The sequence below is a fragment of the Coffea arabica genome, chromosome 4e, assembly GCF_036785885.1.
Source record: "Coffea arabica cultivar ET-39 chromosome 4e, Coffea Arabica ET-39 HiFi, whole genome shotgun sequence".
Taxonomy (NCBI): domain Eukaryota; kingdom Viridiplantae; phylum Streptophyta; class Magnoliopsida; order Gentianales; family Rubiaceae; genus Coffea; species Coffea arabica.
The window spans coordinates 47,378,283-47,395,744 of NC_092317.1; the positions used below are offsets into that span (position 1 = coordinate 47,378,283).

General features: G+C 36.7%; 1 protein-coding gene and 1 pseudogene across 5 annotated transcripts; one reads left to right on the plus strand and one right to left on the minus strand.

The window, feature by feature from the left end:
- Nucleotides 1–1,005: 1,005 nt before the first annotated feature.
- LOC113742329 (ABC transporter A family member 7) lies at nucleotides 1,006–9,737 on the minus strand. 5 transcript variants are annotated; one of them, XM_027270154.2, is made up of 18 exons: nucleotides 9,295–9,731; nucleotides 8,705–8,996; nucleotides 8,456–8,520; nucleotides 8,209–8,308; nucleotides 7,794–7,904; nucleotides 7,570–7,688; nucleotides 7,130–7,288; nucleotides 6,469–6,631; nucleotides 6,267–6,392; nucleotides 6,109–6,192; nucleotides 4,736–5,085; nucleotides 4,144–4,344; nucleotides 3,895–4,004; nucleotides 3,692–3,776; nucleotides 2,823–2,951; nucleotides 2,629–2,734; nucleotides 2,207–2,295; nucleotides 1,006–1,453 (listed from the first exon to the last, which is right to left on the minus strand). In XM_027270154.2, the coding sequence occupies exons 1-18, from the start codon at nucleotides 9,349–9,351 to the stop codon at nucleotides 1,160–1,162; spliced, it is 2,640 nt and encodes an 879-aa protein (XP_027125955.2). In that variant the 5' UTR covers nucleotides 9,352–9,731; the 3' UTR covers nucleotides 1,006–1,159. The 5 variants fall into 5 exon arrangements, with proteins under 5 accessions (XP_027125955.2, XP_027125956.2, XP_027125957.2 ...); XM_027270155.2 differs by having other exon boundaries at nucleotides 4,736–5,007; nucleotides 9,295–9,730; XM_027270156.2 differs by lacking the exon at nucleotides 7,130–7,288.
- A 419-nt stretch (nucleotides 9,738–10,156) lies between these two features.
- Nucleotides 10,157–16,055, plus strand: LOC140005654 (ABC transporter A family member 9-like; annotated as a pseudogene).
- The last annotated feature ends 1,407 nt before the right edge of the window (nucleotides 16,056–17,462 follow it).

A 17,462-nucleotide genomic window follows, 5' to 3' on the forward strand; every position in this document is an offset into this window, starting at 1 on the left:
GCCGGTTCTGGAACCAGAACCAGAACCATCTTATATGGTGCGGTTCTGGTTCTACCTCTTTGAAGAACCAGAACCGGCGGTTCTGGAACCAGAACCGTTGGTTCTGGAACCGTGGCCATGCCTACTTGGAGGGACCATTTAGACTCAATTAGATAAGTTGAAGAACTAAATAGCTACCTTAATAATTATTGAGAAAGTTTTGGAGTCATTTACCCTAGTTACTACAAAATAGAAATCTTTAAGTTGATCTAAGATGGATGAAGTATACTAGTTTTGATTATCATCCTTAAATTGAAGAATCAGTGTATTATATCATGGGAGATCAGCAAAACTACTTAAGGTACAAGACAACATAAGTATGTAAAATTAAGATATAAAATAACATAGTAACTATTTGATCATTCAGTCTTGTACAAAATGAAGATACAAACTATAAACATAGCAACTATCTAAAGTACATAAACTATTTGGCATATACTTACATAACCTATTAGTACAAGACAACATGAGTCTTTGGTCCAATCATTTCACTTCTGACAATATTTAGCATATACTTACATAAACTATTGTGCTTTCTATATAAAGTGTTTAAGATTTTCAAACAGGTTGATGGGATATTTGTGCTAGATCCCACCCAAATATTTGACACAGGTACACAGAAAGATCAGTCACTGATCAAGCCATTAAGGAGAAAGGCAAGTCCTTTAAGTTCCACAAGTGCTGAAGATTTATATGGTTGTTTATTACTCTGGTTTTTCTTCCCAAGTAATTCAATGTTTACAGTTCACGAACAAAGTTTTATTTTTTGACTGACTATTAAAAGCAACTTTGAAAGTGTACATTTCGAATTCATTTCATTCTTAATCCCTTTTGTTTTTAAATTTTTTTTTTTTTTCCTTTTTTGGGAAGCAATGAGAGGCTAATCAAATGAAGGAGCACATATCATCTGAACGGTTATACTATCTGTGATATTACTATGTCACTGTGGGAGCTTGAACCAAGAGCTTCTTCAAAACTATAATACCATATTTGCATACATATGTCCAACTTCATTAAGAGCATTGAGTAAAACATTTCAAATCTTTTTGGTCCTCCCCCAACCTAATAACTGTTCTAATGTAAAGAACAAGATAATCAACATCTTAAGTGATTCTGCAGTCTAAGATGCAGATGCCTCAGATTCTGTTGCCACCTTCACGAAGACATCCTCCAGAGTAGTATCAGCAATGTCCCAAGCTTCAACTCCAAATCTCTCCTTTGCAAATTTTACTGCCAAAAACACATCAGACAGACTAACATCTCTCTTTGGAACCTCGAACTTTTGGGTTCCAGAGATGTAGTATGTCTTCTGGGCATTTGGAGAGAGACGCTTAACCAAATCCTCCACTTCCTTCTCATTCTCAGGTGCAGTTGCCATGGTGAATACATAAGTCCCACCATACCTGTCCTTCAGCTGTTAAACATGCAACAAAAACCTTTGCATGTTAGGTCATCCAATGAGCAAGAGTACATGGAGCTAACCATTATATGGGGCAAAAAGCTACCTAGCTTGCTCTCATTGTTAGTTTCTGTTTCCTAATGTTTTTCTTCTAAGCCCAATTGTTACCAATCAACATTTCATGTTTATTAAGTCTTCTTTTTGTATTTTCTTTGATTTCTAAAAGCATTTCCTCCAAAAGTTCTAAAATCTCTTCCAAACAGTTGCCTTCCAATTCAAGATTTTGTTCTTCAAGATGATTAAGAAGAGTACAACTCAATGTTGGAATTACATAAATATCATCAACAATCATATCAATGTATTTAAGTTTGGAGGTATAACATGTTAATGTATGATGGTACAGTATAGATGGAAAGATATAAATTTCCCTCCTTCCTACAAAAACCGTGTAGGCTCAATGCTTTTCTTCGGTGCTATAGTAATTTCTTCTAATCCTTCCAGTATGTAACTAGGTAAAGATTACAATAAGATATATCAGTGAACTAATATGTCTGTTATGTTTTTAATAATCACTTATAATTGGCTATTGGTCCATAGCCTAATTAGTAATTCACTTGCTATAGCCTATATGCATGATAATTCTGTCAAAACACTAGGTCAAGAAGAACATCTATGGAATTGCAAAGCACAGCTGTTCTACGCAGATGCTGATATGATAACCCACTTTGCAAAGTTTAGAATGTAGGGGACAAACAACATAAGGACTACCTCATCAGGGCTCCCTAAGCACTGAAAAGTTCCATCCACAAAAATTCCTATACGGTCACAAAGGTGCTCTGCCTCCTCCATAGAATGAGCTGAATCGAATGCAAAAAAGTAGTTGTCATGTTCTTATTATAAATCAATAATTCATAGTTAATGACGTTCAGTTATTAGAGGTAACAGGACAAAGATGGATCACTCAGCATGAGGAGCCAAGCAATGATCTGATTTCAAGAAAACTGCAACTTCAACCAAACCCTGTTGTCTCTAGTTATCATTTAATTCTCTCAATTTTCAGCTTTTCTGTCTTAAGTAAAAAATAGATACAGGCAATGTAAAACAAAATACAGGCTTATCGACATACACAAGGACAAGCTATCACCAAAAGAAGAGGGCATGAGAATAGGGAGGGAGGGGGATGAACGTACTTGTCAAAATAATTGCTTTATCTTCTTTTGCTTTGTTCACAGCATCCCACAGCATCTTCCGTGAAGCAGGGTCGAGCCCTGTGCTAGGTTCGTCCAGGTAGACCACCTGAAAACGTTCAAAAGGGCACCTAGGATAAAATAAAGAATCTCAGAAGGTTAAAGAAGCAAGATATAGTAGATGGACTGGGATATACTTTTGGGTCCCCTATCAAGGAAATTGCGATGCTTAATCTTCTTTTCATTCCACCGCTATAGCATCCCACACGTTTATCAGCATCTCCTCCTTGAAGCAGGTTCACATTTCTGAGAGCATCGTCAACTGCCTGTTGCATTTATGACAAAGAAAATTGAAAATTCTACTCCTTTTTCTTCTTTTGTTCTTTTTAGTTTCCTTTATTTTCTCCTCTGCCAGTATTCCATATTCTTACTCATCTAAAAAAGCAACAGGAATGCAATTTTTATGGCATCCATCTCAAATTTCTCTTCCCTGGTGGCTTGACTTTAGATTGAGGTTGTAAATGTACTCTACAGGAGTGGTTAGGTGGGCAGTTTGGAAATGTCTCTGGAGCAAATGGTGACGCCTTAATTCATGCGATTTTTGTTTTTGCTATTTTAGCATAACAGGGTAATTCAACTTCATGTGCATAGTTCCTAATGACTGGAACAAAGAAAGTCGGGCAGTTGTTGAAAAGATTCAAACTAATAGGAAGTATGTGCACCCTGTGAATTGAAGTCTCCCAATACAGTTTGAGCTTGTCAATGTTCAGAAGGCATATCAATTATCAACCACAATGCCTCAGAATGTCATTGCAGCCAATACTAGAAGAATACGTTTGTCTGCAGTTCCTCTTCAAGAGTGCAACGCTACTTTTGTGAAGTATTATTAATTATTCCAGATATGTCTACTTTTGCATCAGAAAGATCAAAATGCTCCGTGTTTTTTTGGACCAATTATCGAATAAAGGATTGATGTAGGATCAGTAGACAGGCAGAAAAATGATCAAGTACTTGATGCATAAAGTTAGATTGTTATGATATCAGGGAAAGGATCACATCAACTTACTCGTGATAGATTAGCACCTTTGAGGTTTTTAAGTCTGCCATAAAAATTCAGGTGTTCCCTTCCAGTTAATGTATCCCAAAGGAGGCTGTATGATTAATCACAAAGTATAAAAGTTGTTAGAATAAACATTTCATGATTCTAAGATCAGAAAAAAAAGGTCATATAAACCCTCTTTTATTCAACATGATGGTTATTCAACTTACTTCTCTTGTGGGCACACACCCATGCTGGAATGGATTTCACTCATTTGTGTTTTCAAATTGAGACCCCCAACATATGCTGTGCCAGAGCTTGGCTTTATAAGTCCAGTCATCTACCAATCATGACAAATCATAGTTAAGTTATTAATAAGGAAGAGAGCACAAGGATCACACACTAATCACCACTGGTTCCTTCCATGTCTACAAGAATATAGATACATAGGAAATATTATTAGCATAATACGTACTTACCATACTAATGAAGGAAGTTTTCCCAGCACCATTAGGGCCTAGCAGGCCAAAACACTCCCCTCGAGCTACTGCAAGAGACAACCCTTTGACAGCTTGCTTCTCAGGGTTCCCATCTCTTGCTGGATATGTCTTTTGAAGTTTATGGGAGATAATCGGGTAGCTTGTACCAGGTTCATTGAGCAGGTGTTCAACTTTTAAAATCTAACAAAGACACCAAACAACAACAGTTAAAATTTGCATCATAATGATTTAGTGATATTCAAGCAAGATATTATCCAAATAGCAAGTAGGTGCTAGTGTGCAACTATTAACATTCTGTCAGTTTTGCTTTGTACAGTTTCCTGTATAATGAGGGAGAAACCAAACAAGAAAACACATAGAAATGCTTAAGCTGTAAATATTACACGATCAGATTGCTTTACCCAGCTACATTAATACTTTTGATGCTTTAGATACTCCAACCAGGTATACCTTCTATTGGACAGAATGCAGAAACACAAATTCCTATTTGGAAATTCTGAAATAGTGGATATGTTTTTCAAGTTTTATACTCACCCACAGCCATTGGTACACATTTATGAATATAATGTACCTCTTGATTAATATCCTGATTATCAACTTGAACAAGAACCCCAGACTCTTGAACTTGCAGTCTAGGACTCTGGAAAGATGGAGGCCTCTCTTGAGAGCTTCGGAAGATGGATAGAGGACTTCTACAAAAGCAACCTCCTAATGTGCAATATGACATGAAAAGAAACACCAACCATTCAATTGACATGATTATTAGAACTCCCCTCATTCCACTATTTTCATCCCTCAGGCTTTGCCACCGCATTCCATATGCCCCCATCTCAAATGCAGCCTCTGAAAAGTTGAAGAGTTCATCTAATCCACAATAGAGAGATAATGCAGGAAAGAGCTCCAAGACAATGAGCCACACTCCTAAAGACAAGCATTATGTGATTATGAGCTATTTAGAGCTTGCATGAATATATGAAGGTTACAGAAATGGATGGCAAGGCCCAAAAGTTAAACCATAATTTACATCATAGGTGTCAATGGTACTAGAGATCCTTGTAGGAACCAAAATAGCGGGCCAAAGAAGGCCATAAATCATACTCAGAGGCAAAATTTATATACTACAGTTGACTTTGAGTGTTCCATTAGTGTATGCTAATATGCGTCAACCTTATGAACTTAAAACCTTGTGATTTTTATTTCACTACAGAGTACCAAGAAGTCTCAGTGCTCTAGGAAGAGTAGAACTTAAAACATAGAACTGCATCTCTGATTGTATACAGTTTTAGGATTAATGAAATATAGACATATAAATAAGAGCAAAACAAACTTTAGATCGCATTCTAGAACCTCAAAGATCTAGTAGTACCATTAACGTTGCATGTTCATATTTCTTAACAAGGACATCAGATGGTCCTTAAATGAAACACAAAATTTTGCACATCCACTCTCATCACAAACTCACAATGAACACAATTTGTACAAGTTGACCATAATCAAAGGTTAATGGCAAGTTCTTAGTGGACTTGCTTACTGAAAAATAATTGATTATCGATGAAGTGTTAGTCATTTTGTAGAAAGGAGAATGAACAGATAAATTAATGCTCTTTTTCCCCACTGAAACTAGCACCTTCCTTGGGTAGCAACTGATATGTAATCCCAAAATCCGAATATGAAAAGGTGGATAGGTATGCAACATGAGTCATAGCAAAAGGTGCCACCTGGAGTTCAAGCAAGATGGTAAAAGTTGATACCCTAATAAAAGTGGAATGTAAAACTTCAAAACGAGTAGCTTTAGACTTTGCTAATTTACATATCCAACAGTCTATGAAGGAAATAAAACTGGTAAAATATCTGAATGTCAATGTTTGGGTAGGAAAACAATAAAATCTAAAACATTTTCTGGAAACATAACAGGTAATGGATAGAGCAATGATTTCAACATACTTGGAAATGAAACATCTGCAATCAAGCGCTTAAAAAAAAATCCCCCCACTAACCAACTGCCAAAGACCAGCACGAATCCAAAAACTGCAATACCCAGCACGTTAGACATGTTAATCAGAAAAATACATCTAATTCAAACCGAGTTATGCTGTACTTTCCTGAAGCACTCTTTGCACTTGAAAAGACCGTTGAGAGCAGAAAGGCTGCAGAAATTAGTAAGTTTATGTGGATGAAATAAAACACACTTTGGATGCTATACGAGTTCAACGTGAAGATGGTTAACCCTGCACAATAACCAGATATGTGAAGCAATGTGAACAGATTGTTTAGTAACTTGAAAGCCTTAAGTTCATGTTTTACCTGCCAGTGTGCCAAATACTACAAAACAAACCATGTAGAGTGAAAAGATGAGGAGAAAATAGAGGTATGTAATCAACCAATAAGGTGCATTGCCAAGACCATGCATTTTCATCATCGTTGCTAGCTTCTGCTGCTTCTCATAAACCAGGGATGTTAAAATGACCTAATTCAGAATCACAAAATGAAAATTGAAACAGTCAGAAAATTGATAATGTTTCACAAGGAAAAATAGTAATGTTAATTTACTCTGATCCTTTATGTAAAATGAAGCTTCCCCACGAAACATGTAAAGAACCTGTGAAATGTCAAATAAATGAGCTTAAGTTCAGTTAGCTGGTGTTTTCTTCATAGAAATCATTTGTGTAGTTCCAGGATCCTACCATCCACGTAATTCAAAAAAATTGCCATGATGACCAAATATATATGGATGAGCACATTATGAGCTGAATAGTCCAGGTTCAATATCGTTAGTCCAACTGAGATGATTATGTCAAAGAATAATAGAGACTGGAAAGTCCTTCAGTTGTTAAAGTAATTGCGGCAAAAAGACATTAGACAAATTAATTGGATTACGGAAGGTGAAACCAAATGCATGGATTTTGGTATCGTCATCCACCTGTCAGTTACTTTCATTCAGTGAGACACGCATTCATGCACTTACCGGGAATAATTGCAGTATTACCCATGTAAAAAACACAAGCCCAATTGAAGATGCAAAATCATATGTGACATTAGTACTTGCTCTGGGCATCTCTCCAATAAACTCAAAGATCATTCTTACAGAAGGCCCAAGCAAAGATTGGAGATAGGCATTCCAAACCTGTGTACATATGAAAATAGGGATATATATAAAAAAATTGTGGCGAATGTATACTGGTGGTCATCAAGAAATGCCTTAAAGTAACACCAATATGGAGGAGAAGCTTAAGGATTGCAAAGATATTTCACTTAGGAATCATCAACTTAAACTTTATGCAACCAAAATTGTCCTCCTAATTAACAATAAATGAGGCTTAATGAACATCATTTTCAATCTTGGAAATGCATAATTAGAATCTTAAACAAGAAGCAGAAAATTTTGAAAAAGTTAAGGGATGGTACCATGTTCAAAGTACTTCCAACAGGCACCTCATTTGGTGGTTTCTCTGAGCTTGTAGGGGTAGTATTATACCACAGATGTACATCAAAATGCTTCATGTCTGAATCTCGAAAGTCATATGCTGTTAAAATAAAAAAACAGTGCTTACTAACACAGAAGAAACAACAGGAGTGCACATAGTTCCAGCAAACAGAAGCATGGATAGGGGAAAAAAGTAATGACCGACCAGCCAGTATTTCATTTATCTCCCCGTTCTTGTACTGGCCATCATACAGTTCATCATTAATTTCCATGTAGTTCTTGCGCCACGCAAGTAAGCCTTGAAGACATTCAGTCACTGAATAGAATCAGAGGAAGAGAATTTGAGTATTTGATCACCAGAATAAACAAGCACTGCAAGTATGAATATGTGCATGACTATAGACACGCATACACACACACACGCACACATATATATGTATGTATGTATGTATATATTAGAGGAGGCCAAAGTTGACGGTTATTAAGATAAAAGATGAATTAGTTGAGTGTTCAAAATTCGAATGACAAAGTTGCCCTGTCTATCACGTCACAGGTGAAAAACATAGACAATTTCATCATCGATTCATTTCACTTGATAGGTCTGTAGTAGTAAGTCATACCTTCTGTTCCATCCTGAGTACGGACTGGAATTGTGAAATTTGCTTTGCATTGAGATTGAAGATGGTAATATTTCTTCTCAGAAGTCTTATCAGTCTTCCCCTGAAATGCACAAAAAAAATTCACACTGCTGATACAAAATAAGATGAATGCAAAGAATAGATTGTGATACTTTGGGCTCATAGTTGGGGAAAAGTCTGATACAGGTAAGAACAAGTAACCAAAAGAGCAAAAAAGAGAAAATATTACAAAAACACAATCTGCTGTATTATTGAGACCGCAGGAGGAATTTGAGAACATATTTCCAGCCACGCCTGTCAATAGTCACCAATGAAGGTGAGGCGAAGTTTCAAAATTTTAGAGACTGTATTTCATCATATGTAAACTAAGCCACACACCCTTTACCAACAAACCCCTCCCACCACCCTCCCCCCGCCGCCCCCCCCCCCCCCCCAAAAAAAGTATTAAGTAGAAAAATCCTTAGAAAAGGTGTAATACTTTCTCCAAATTCTCTGTTGTTCCCAGTTATTAGTATAATTGCGGGACAAGAGCCGTTTATTCTGCAAGACTTGTCTGGCAAATCATTTGACTGCGGAATTTGGTTAGTTTTCACTGCTCGGAACTCAGCAGCTGGGATTAGAAGCAAAGGAGTCCCTTCTGTTGCCATTTTTGCGTTGTAATGCTCCCCAAACACATTCTTCTTCGCCAGATAGCGTCGGAGCCAACCAACCGACAGAAAAAGGATAACAGGGAACAGAATCAACCTTAAATTCGACCTCAGATGCCGTCTCTGAAATATTAAAAACATGAAACATAGTAGTTGTAAACTTTTAATCAAAAATTAAAATAGACAGAATTTTATGCTGATTTCTTGTTTACAGCTTCCTGATAGTACTAGGTGTTTAACGAGATGACAACTATACAAAACCAAATGCATGCATGAATTACATGAATATATTCACAAAGCTACAACTTCTCAATACATAACTACAAGAACAAAATTGACAGTGTTCATAGAAGCAGAAATTTTCAGATGATCGATCCAAGAGAAATGAAATGAATTAAACGAAGTGGGTTCTACAACATACATGGTATATGAGGTTCTTTCTAGTCAAAGCGACTGTTTGATTCCAGAATCCTGCCATTGTTAGATTGGATGCTTCTTTTGCTGTGCTCTCTAGCAAGAAGAAACTTGTCTCAGACAACTGATCAGGCCTAAAACATCAAATGATGATTCAACCCCCTCCCTCTCTTTTTCTGTTGGGATTCACCTAATAATCTCTCATTATTCACCTTCTTAATTGGAAGTTTCCCTATTTCTCAAGGAGGACTCAAGTTCCAGTGCCTCCCAACTGTTCAAACAAACTTCCTCTTCGGTAGTAGTATCACTTCCTTCTTGAAAATTGAACTCGACAAAAAGCCAAGATAGAAGAGGAAACAGTCACACAAAAATCTTACGTTTCAAATTCAAATTACGATTGACGAGGACAATGCTTATCTGGACTAGTGACAAAGGTTTAAGATACATCGGCTTCATTAATGCAACTAATTCCTAGATTTAAGCTTTTAAAAAAAATTATTTATTTTTTCATTGGAATTGAAGTTTTTTAACACGACAAGAGGCATCATGCTTTATAATTTATATACGGATTTTTCCAGCATTGGATATTCGTTAACACATCCAAAATTCACATAATCTACCATATATATATATATATATACGCGCGCATATTACAATTATTACTCCTCCTCTACATTTGCATATTTTTGCATATTATACTCTCTCTTATATTTATTTGCTTTTTTTAATTAATTTTATATTTTAAAAAGTAAAATATCTTTTAACTGAGTGTCTAATAACCATCCCGTAACAAACTTGAAAGTATACATCTATGACACATTCAATGAACCTTTCAAGAAGGTACAAACACTTTCAAGAGGTTCAAATTCAATGCTTCAAGGATAATATCTTATCCATTACTCTCTTCACATTAATACTGTTACTAGCAGTTTTTCCTTTTTAACTACTGTGAAACAAGAAATCTTCTTGAGTTGGTGATCTTTTGCTTGGGCAATTTGAAGAAAATCGGAACAAATTTGCCGGGATGAATTGAAGTCTCACGATTCCCAAGGGCACCGCAAACCAGAAAGAGTCTTGTCAGCATTTTAACCTTAAACTTCACAAAATGACAAAGATATAGGGAAGAAGACTGAAGAGTTCCAGAGAAAGGGATCAAAAGGAAAACTTTGAAGGCAAAGAAGCATTTGAGACTACTGAATCAATGGAATTGCTAAGTGGGTTTTCACTCTTGCTGCAGCAAATCAATGCTTTGCTTAGGAAGAACTTCATTCTTGCATGGAGAAACAGAAGATCAACATTTCTTCAACTCTTCTCTTCATTCTTCTTCATTGCTTTTATGTTTGCATTAAGGAAGACCAATAACTACACAGAAAGCAGACCTAATTTCTCTGCAAAAGTTCGTGATCCCAAGCCCATCACTAATCCTCCAATTCCTGCATGTGAGGACAAGTTGATCATCAATGTTCCATGTTTTGACTTTGTTTGGAGTGGCAGTGGAAACCAAAGACTTGAGTCCATTGTCAATGGCATCATGACTAACAACCCTGGTCGCACAATTCCTCAGAGTAAGGTAAATTTTCTTGTCTCCCCCTTTGTTTTCCCCCATTTTGGAATTCGGTAAAGATTCTACTGATTGATGAATTCCTCTTTGTCTCCCTCTATAATCATTTGCATGCATGGATATGGAATAAGTTTTTTTTTCTTTTTCACTTCGTTTAGTGAAATCCTTTAGATTTTCCATGGTGTGTGAAGTTTTGCTAGTTTTTTTGCCATGTTGATTAGAGCCCTCCTTGGTATACAATAAAGCTATCAATCAAGCCACTGTATTCTTCTTCTTTTTTTTTTTCTTTTTTGGCGGATATGATACATATATGATGTTTCACGACTATATGTAGCAGTTGAATAAGAAACAGTTTAATTGAGTTAATGGAACCAAGAACGGAGAATTCTGAGTTTGTTTATTTACTGACATTATATGGTTATGCGTTTTAAGCTTTGCTGGCACAATCAGGGGATTTATGTTTCTGTGCAGGTCAAATCATTTAGAACAAAAGATGAATTGGATAAATGGCTTTTGGATAATCCAATGCGTTGCCCTGGAGCTCTACACCTTTTTGAAAGAAATGCCGAGGAAATAAGATATGGTATAGAAATCAATTCATCTTCTTCTTTTGAATTTGGAAGGCAAATTGAGGATCCTGTTTTCAAGTTTCAAGTGCCCCTTCAGTATGCTGTATCGCGTGAAATTTCTAGATCCTTAATCGGAGGTAGTTATTGTAATTTGCTTTGCAACGAATAGCTCAAGTTCTCTGATTTATTAGATTTTTGTTGATTACCTGAATGAACTCGTGGTTTGATACCTAATTCTCAGATCCCAATTTCAGCTTTAATGTTGGTTTAAAAGAATTTGCGCACCCTCCCAGAAGAATTGACTCTTCAGATAGCTACGATGGTAATCCATTTGCAGAAAGTTTTCCGGCACTATTCTCTTTTGCAGTTTCTCTGTTTGGTTTCATAGCTCAGATTCATTACATGTTTTTTCACATTTCCGAAAACTTTAAGTTCTCTGCTTTTTTAGGTTCTTGAACTTTTTAAGTTCTCTGATTTTTTTTAATTTTCATCAAGCACCTGAATAAACTGGTGATGTGATATTCCAGCATCAGATCTCAGTTTCAGCATTGATGCTGGTTCTGCAGACCCTCACAGAAACATTGACTCTGCGGATAGCGATGCGAATAATTTATTTGCAGCCAGCTTTCCAGCAATTTTCTATCTTTTAGTTGCTATGTTTGGTTTCACATTTCGAATTCATTCTCTGGTTCTGGAGAAAGAGCTGAAACTTCGACAGGTAGTTGACCATGTACTTTGATTTTAGATCAGCAACATCAAGTTGGTACTTTTTTTCCCCTCATACTACAATTTGTGTTGCAGACAATGAGTATAATGGGCCTCTACGACAGTGCCTACTGGACTTCATGGTTCATATGGGAAGGGTTCATGGCTTTTCTGATGTCTTTGCTTATTGTTGCTTTTGGGACAATGTTTCGAGATGATGTTTTCATGAAAAACAATATTTTCCTAGTATTCCTTCTATTTTTCCTTTTCATGATTAGCATGGTGAGCTTCATCACTGGATTTGTGCCTTTCCCTGATTGCTTTTGCAATCAATGTCAGCATCGCTGTTGGAATTATGGCTAAATCTTCTGCCTCAAAATCTTAGGTTAGCTTTGCATTCATGATTTCAACCCTACTCAGCAAGTCGTCTTCAGCCACAACTGTGGGCTTCTTCATCCTTGCTTTTGGACTTGTGACAGTGGCAAGTGTCTCTTCTCCAGAACAATCATTCATTGTAATAATTCTATGATTATTGACCCTTTTTGCTTTTGGTTATTAGATTTTTTCTTCGCTATTCTACGACGGAACAGTGAAAAATAGTAATTATCGCATCTTGTGGTCATTTTTTCCACCTAATCCTTTTGCTGGAGGTTTTACCGTGCTTGAAGAGGCAGCAGGGGAAGGTGGCATTAGGTGGAGTCAACGAGCGGAGTGCAAATTACTGGGAAATCCTTGTGTTTCAATGGTACGAAAGCTTCAAATCCTCTTCGTTTACAAGTATGCTCCATCAATACTTGTTTTGACGAGCATCCTTGGTTCAGAGTTCTCTTCCACTATTTATTGTTCCTTATTTTGATCTCACGTATTCATGCTTTCAGTGACCAAATCACTTTATTCATTATTCAAGTTGAACAGCTGATATCTATTGTCGACACTTTAACAAATCAATTTTTATCATTGGCAGGTCTACTTTTATTTATGGCTTGTCTCTTTGTTCTTTTTCTGGTCTCTTGTGGCTATTTATTTTGATAATATAGTCCCCAACTCTGCTGGTTTGAGAAAATCACGTCTATACTTCTTGAAACCAAGCTATTGGACAGGGAGAGGAGATAGTAACTTGACAGGTAAAACAGCAACCCATGTTGTAATTATGATTTCTGGCATCCACGATCGGTGCTATAATTGACAGTACATTTCTCACCTCATAATGCAGAGGACATCAGACATCTTGCATCTAGGTCCCCTACACAGCCGGATCATTTCACTCCGGATGATGAGGATGTTCATGAAGAGGAAGCATCTGTCAAAAAAGCAACAATCGAAGGGACTGTTGATCCAGATGTTGCTGTTCAGTTGCGTAGCCTTACTAAGTCATATTCTATGGCATTAAAGATAAGATGCCACCGGTTCTGCTTTTGCTATTTTTGCTGTACATGCAAGATTACAAAACCTTTTGTGGCCGTGAAGGTAAAAATCTTCATATTGACGTAACTGGAATTAGTAATGAGAGATCTGGATTTCCAAACTGAACAGTGAACTTCAAAGAAGCCATATCTTCACATATAAATGCTTCAGTTGTTTCTTGCAATCTCAAACTCTCAAAGGCTTTCACTAATGTTTTCTGTAAATTTTTTTTTTTTAAATTTTTGTCTAGGAACAAAGGGAACATAGATTATGCTTATGGTAGTTTCCAGAGCACAATTGAGATCTAAGCAACAGCATTTGGTTATTTTTATTTAGTACTCTCCTCAGCAGAAAAACAACTTGTGTCCTCAGTAAAATAGTAACGAAATGTGTTCTCTTTTTTTTTTCCCCGTCATTATCGCACGAAATTTCGAGGTCTCAATGAAGATAATGCATTCATTACAACGTGATATGAACTTTCTTCTCAGGATCTCTGGATGAATTTCCCAAAGAATCAGTTGTTCTGTCTCCTCGGACCAAATGGAGCTGGCAAGTCTACCTTAATAAGCTGTTTGACGGGAATCACTCCTGTGACTCATGGAGATGGTAAAGATTTTTCTTGTCTTTTATATTTTGAAATGGACACAGGCATGCCCACTTGAGTTTTGTCTGAATCTGTCGTTGGCTGGTGTAATTCTTACGACATTTTGTGCAATCATCAACTTTCCTTATATGTAAAAACTCAATGAGAAATATACCAAATCTTGCAAGAATTACATCAACTCGGATTGAATGAAAGAAAACTTAAATGGAGCTGCCCCATTACCTTTTCAAATAAGGATTGTAGATTGATTGATAGAAAAAGTACAGATATAATCAAGTTCGCTTCCTTTTGGCAGCAATCATCTACGGCAATTCTATTCGAAGCTCAAAAGGAATGTCAACAATCAGAAGACTGGTAGGAGTCTGTGCGCAGGTAACTTTTCATCCTTCCCAAAGTTTCAACAAAGTTCAAAACAAAGAAGCCAAAGCAATTTTTACCTTGTGTAGTTCGACTCTCTTTGGAATGCACTATCAGCTAAAGAACATCTCCATCTGTTCGCTAGTATAAAAGGCTTGCCCACGGCTACACGAAAATCAGTGAGTTTTGCAAAAAACTATATTGAAAGGTCCTACCTCTCTACTCTGCATTTAGCATTTGCAGTTTACAGAACTAGTTTTTCTTATTAACATTAACTTTCTCAATTTACACAACTACAGGAAGTGAAACGTTTGCTGGCTGATGTCGACATTGACAAGATTGCTAATGTAAGAGCAGGAAGCTACAGTGGGGGTACAAGGCGCCGACTAAGTTTAGCAATTGCTCTTATTGGAGACCCGAAACTTCTTATCTTGGATGAACCAGTATATAGCATTTGAACTACTTTCCTCCTGAATACGTTTAATCCATTTATTATTTGAAATCAAATCCATTAACAAATTTGTAGACAACTGGAATGGATCCTGTTACTCGGAGACGCATCTGGAATGTAATTGAGAATGCAAAGCAAGGGCGTTCTATCATCCTCACAACACATTCTATGGTTGAAGCTGATGTTTTATCAGATCGCATCGGAATAATGGCAAAGGGTATGCTTCGCTGTATTGGCATCTCTATTGTGCTCAAGTCAAGATTTGGTTCAGGTTACGCTGCAAAGGTAACATTCCCCAAAAGTCTTTACAATATTTTGTCCCGAGAGAATGACATCAATGCAAAGCATCGAGAAGCTGTGAAACTCTTTTTCCAACAGGTATGATTCCTTGATAATAAGATTGTCAATGTTTCTCCTCGCATCAATAAATTCCTGTTTAATATTTTCCTTGTATATCTTACAGCGGCTCAATGTTGAACCAAAAGTGGAAAACGAATGCATGTTGACATTTACTCTACCAAGTGCTGAGGAAGAGATATTAGCAGTAAGTTCCTCTGAGTTCGTCTTTGTAATTACTGATGCCAAAGTTACAATTGTCCTTCTTGACTGCATGATTTTCCATTCCTTCATCAGCGATTCTTTTCTGAGCTGGAAAAGAGAGAGAGCGAATTTGGCATCAAAAGCATCCAAATAGGTCTCGGGACGCTTGAAGAAGTTTTCCTAAATATAGCAAAGAAAGCAGCGCTACAAACATTTAATCCTAAGGAGAACATGAAAACTTTGACCTTGCCATCAGGGGCCACACTGCAGGCAAGAACTTTTAGTTTAGCTTTTGCATTTTGAATGATTTTGATAGGGTAAGAATATGGTAAAAATCACAAAAGAATGCTGTTCAACAATCATCTTGCAGGTGCCTCTTGGAGCGGAGTATGTTAAAATTCCAGGAACGGAGTCCCGCCAGAATCCCAGAGGCCTTATGGTGGATATCTTCTGGGCACAGGATGATACAGGCAATCTCTGCATTTCTGGCCATTCAGCTGAAAAGCCAGTGCCACCAGACCTCCAACTAACTGCTGCCTCCTCAGTTACTTCAACAAGGAAAAGCTGCAGTTGCTAGCGAGAGAAGGAAATGTTGTGCAGGCATCAATCATCTGGCAGGATAATTGTTTGTCAAAGAACTAAGGAAACGTTGTCCTGCACATTTTCTTTCAGCCAATACAGTTGCAGATTTTGCCTTTGCCAATGGATTCACGTTGCAAGGTGGGCGGACATAACAAAAAGCTTACCTCTGGCGCAAATGATTTGAAACATAAATTTATGCAAGCCAAGCAACTCAAAGACATTAGTTTTAAGAAGACAGATGCTACAAAGAAACCAAAAGGCTCAAATGACATCCAAAACTCCATCTGAATTTGTTTTTTTTTCCCCTTGTCAGCTGGATGAAAGTGCTGTTTCTTGTTTCCTTTGCTCTGGATTAAGAGATTGATCCTGCATAATCAGAGAAATGAAAACATGATTAAAGCGATCTCAAATATCGCAGTCCAACCATCGAGAAGCACAATTTTTTGTTCAAGCTACAACAGCCAATTAAGCAAATGCATTGAGGTGCAAAAATTTAAGGTCATTGTAAGGCAATAACAGATCATGCAAAAGTAAACTAAGTCCTAGACTACTGGAAATCGCAGTCCTTGTATTCCCTTCTTTGCTTATATTGTACCAGTCAAGAATTGCAGAATATACCGGTAATCGCAGTTTTTCCTTTACAATTGAGATGTACATTCTTGCACCAGAAAACCACTTAAGAGCCATCAAAAAAAGGGGCTAAAAAAATAAATAAATCCCACCAGTTGAAGTGTAAAATTCGGCTAGAGATACGGTAATAATACTCGAGCAACATTACAGACTTAATATGACAGAATATTAAATCAAGCCTTAGAAATAGAAGTTTCTATATTGTTATTTCGCAATGTTTTAGTCAAATCAAGTTTTTAGTACTAGTTTTATTGGAATCAAGTCATACTAGTTTTTTATTATTTAAGAATTAGTATTTTATTAGAAAATTTTTGTGATTGCAAGACATGTTTACTAGGTCATTTAATCTTATCTATAATTAGGGAGTTTTATTATTGTTGTCAGTGAAATTTGAGAGTTTTGTTATTATATGTAATTAATGATATATTCGAGGATGGAGACATCTCGCAAAATTAGTTGGGCCTTATACTTTTTTTTTTTTGTCGAAACGATAGGATACTTTCATTATAGTAAGGAAAAAATTTACAAGTGCGAGCAACGGCTCGAGAGAACTTTACAAAAGTGTTCAAAGACACTGAGGAACATTCCTTTCCTCATCCACAATAATGCCTAAAGCATCAACACTTAATTTTCTACTATCTATCATATTTTCTTCCCTACTCAAGCAAAAGGAGCACATGCAAAACAGTTTTTTCACATTCACAATATCCTCCAGCAATGTAGCCATTCTGCTCCCCATAGGCTGTGTTTTTGTTAGTTGTTTCAGCAGCTC

Excerpts from the sequence above, each read along its gene's own strand:
- LOC113742329 (XM_027270154.2), bottom strand. The coding sequence starts at position 9,351 with ATGGCAGGATTCTGGAATCAAACAGTCGCTTTGACTAGAAAGAACCTC. Across the intron at positions 3,777-3,894 it reads GGTGTGTGCCCACAAGAGAA|CCTCCTTTGGGATACATTAA; the intron begins GTAAGTTGAATA and ends TTAATCATACAG. Across the intron at positions 2,296-2,628 it reads TAAAGCAATTATTTTGACAA|CTCATTCTATGGAGGAGGCA; the intron begins GTACGTTCATCC and ends CATTCGATTCAG.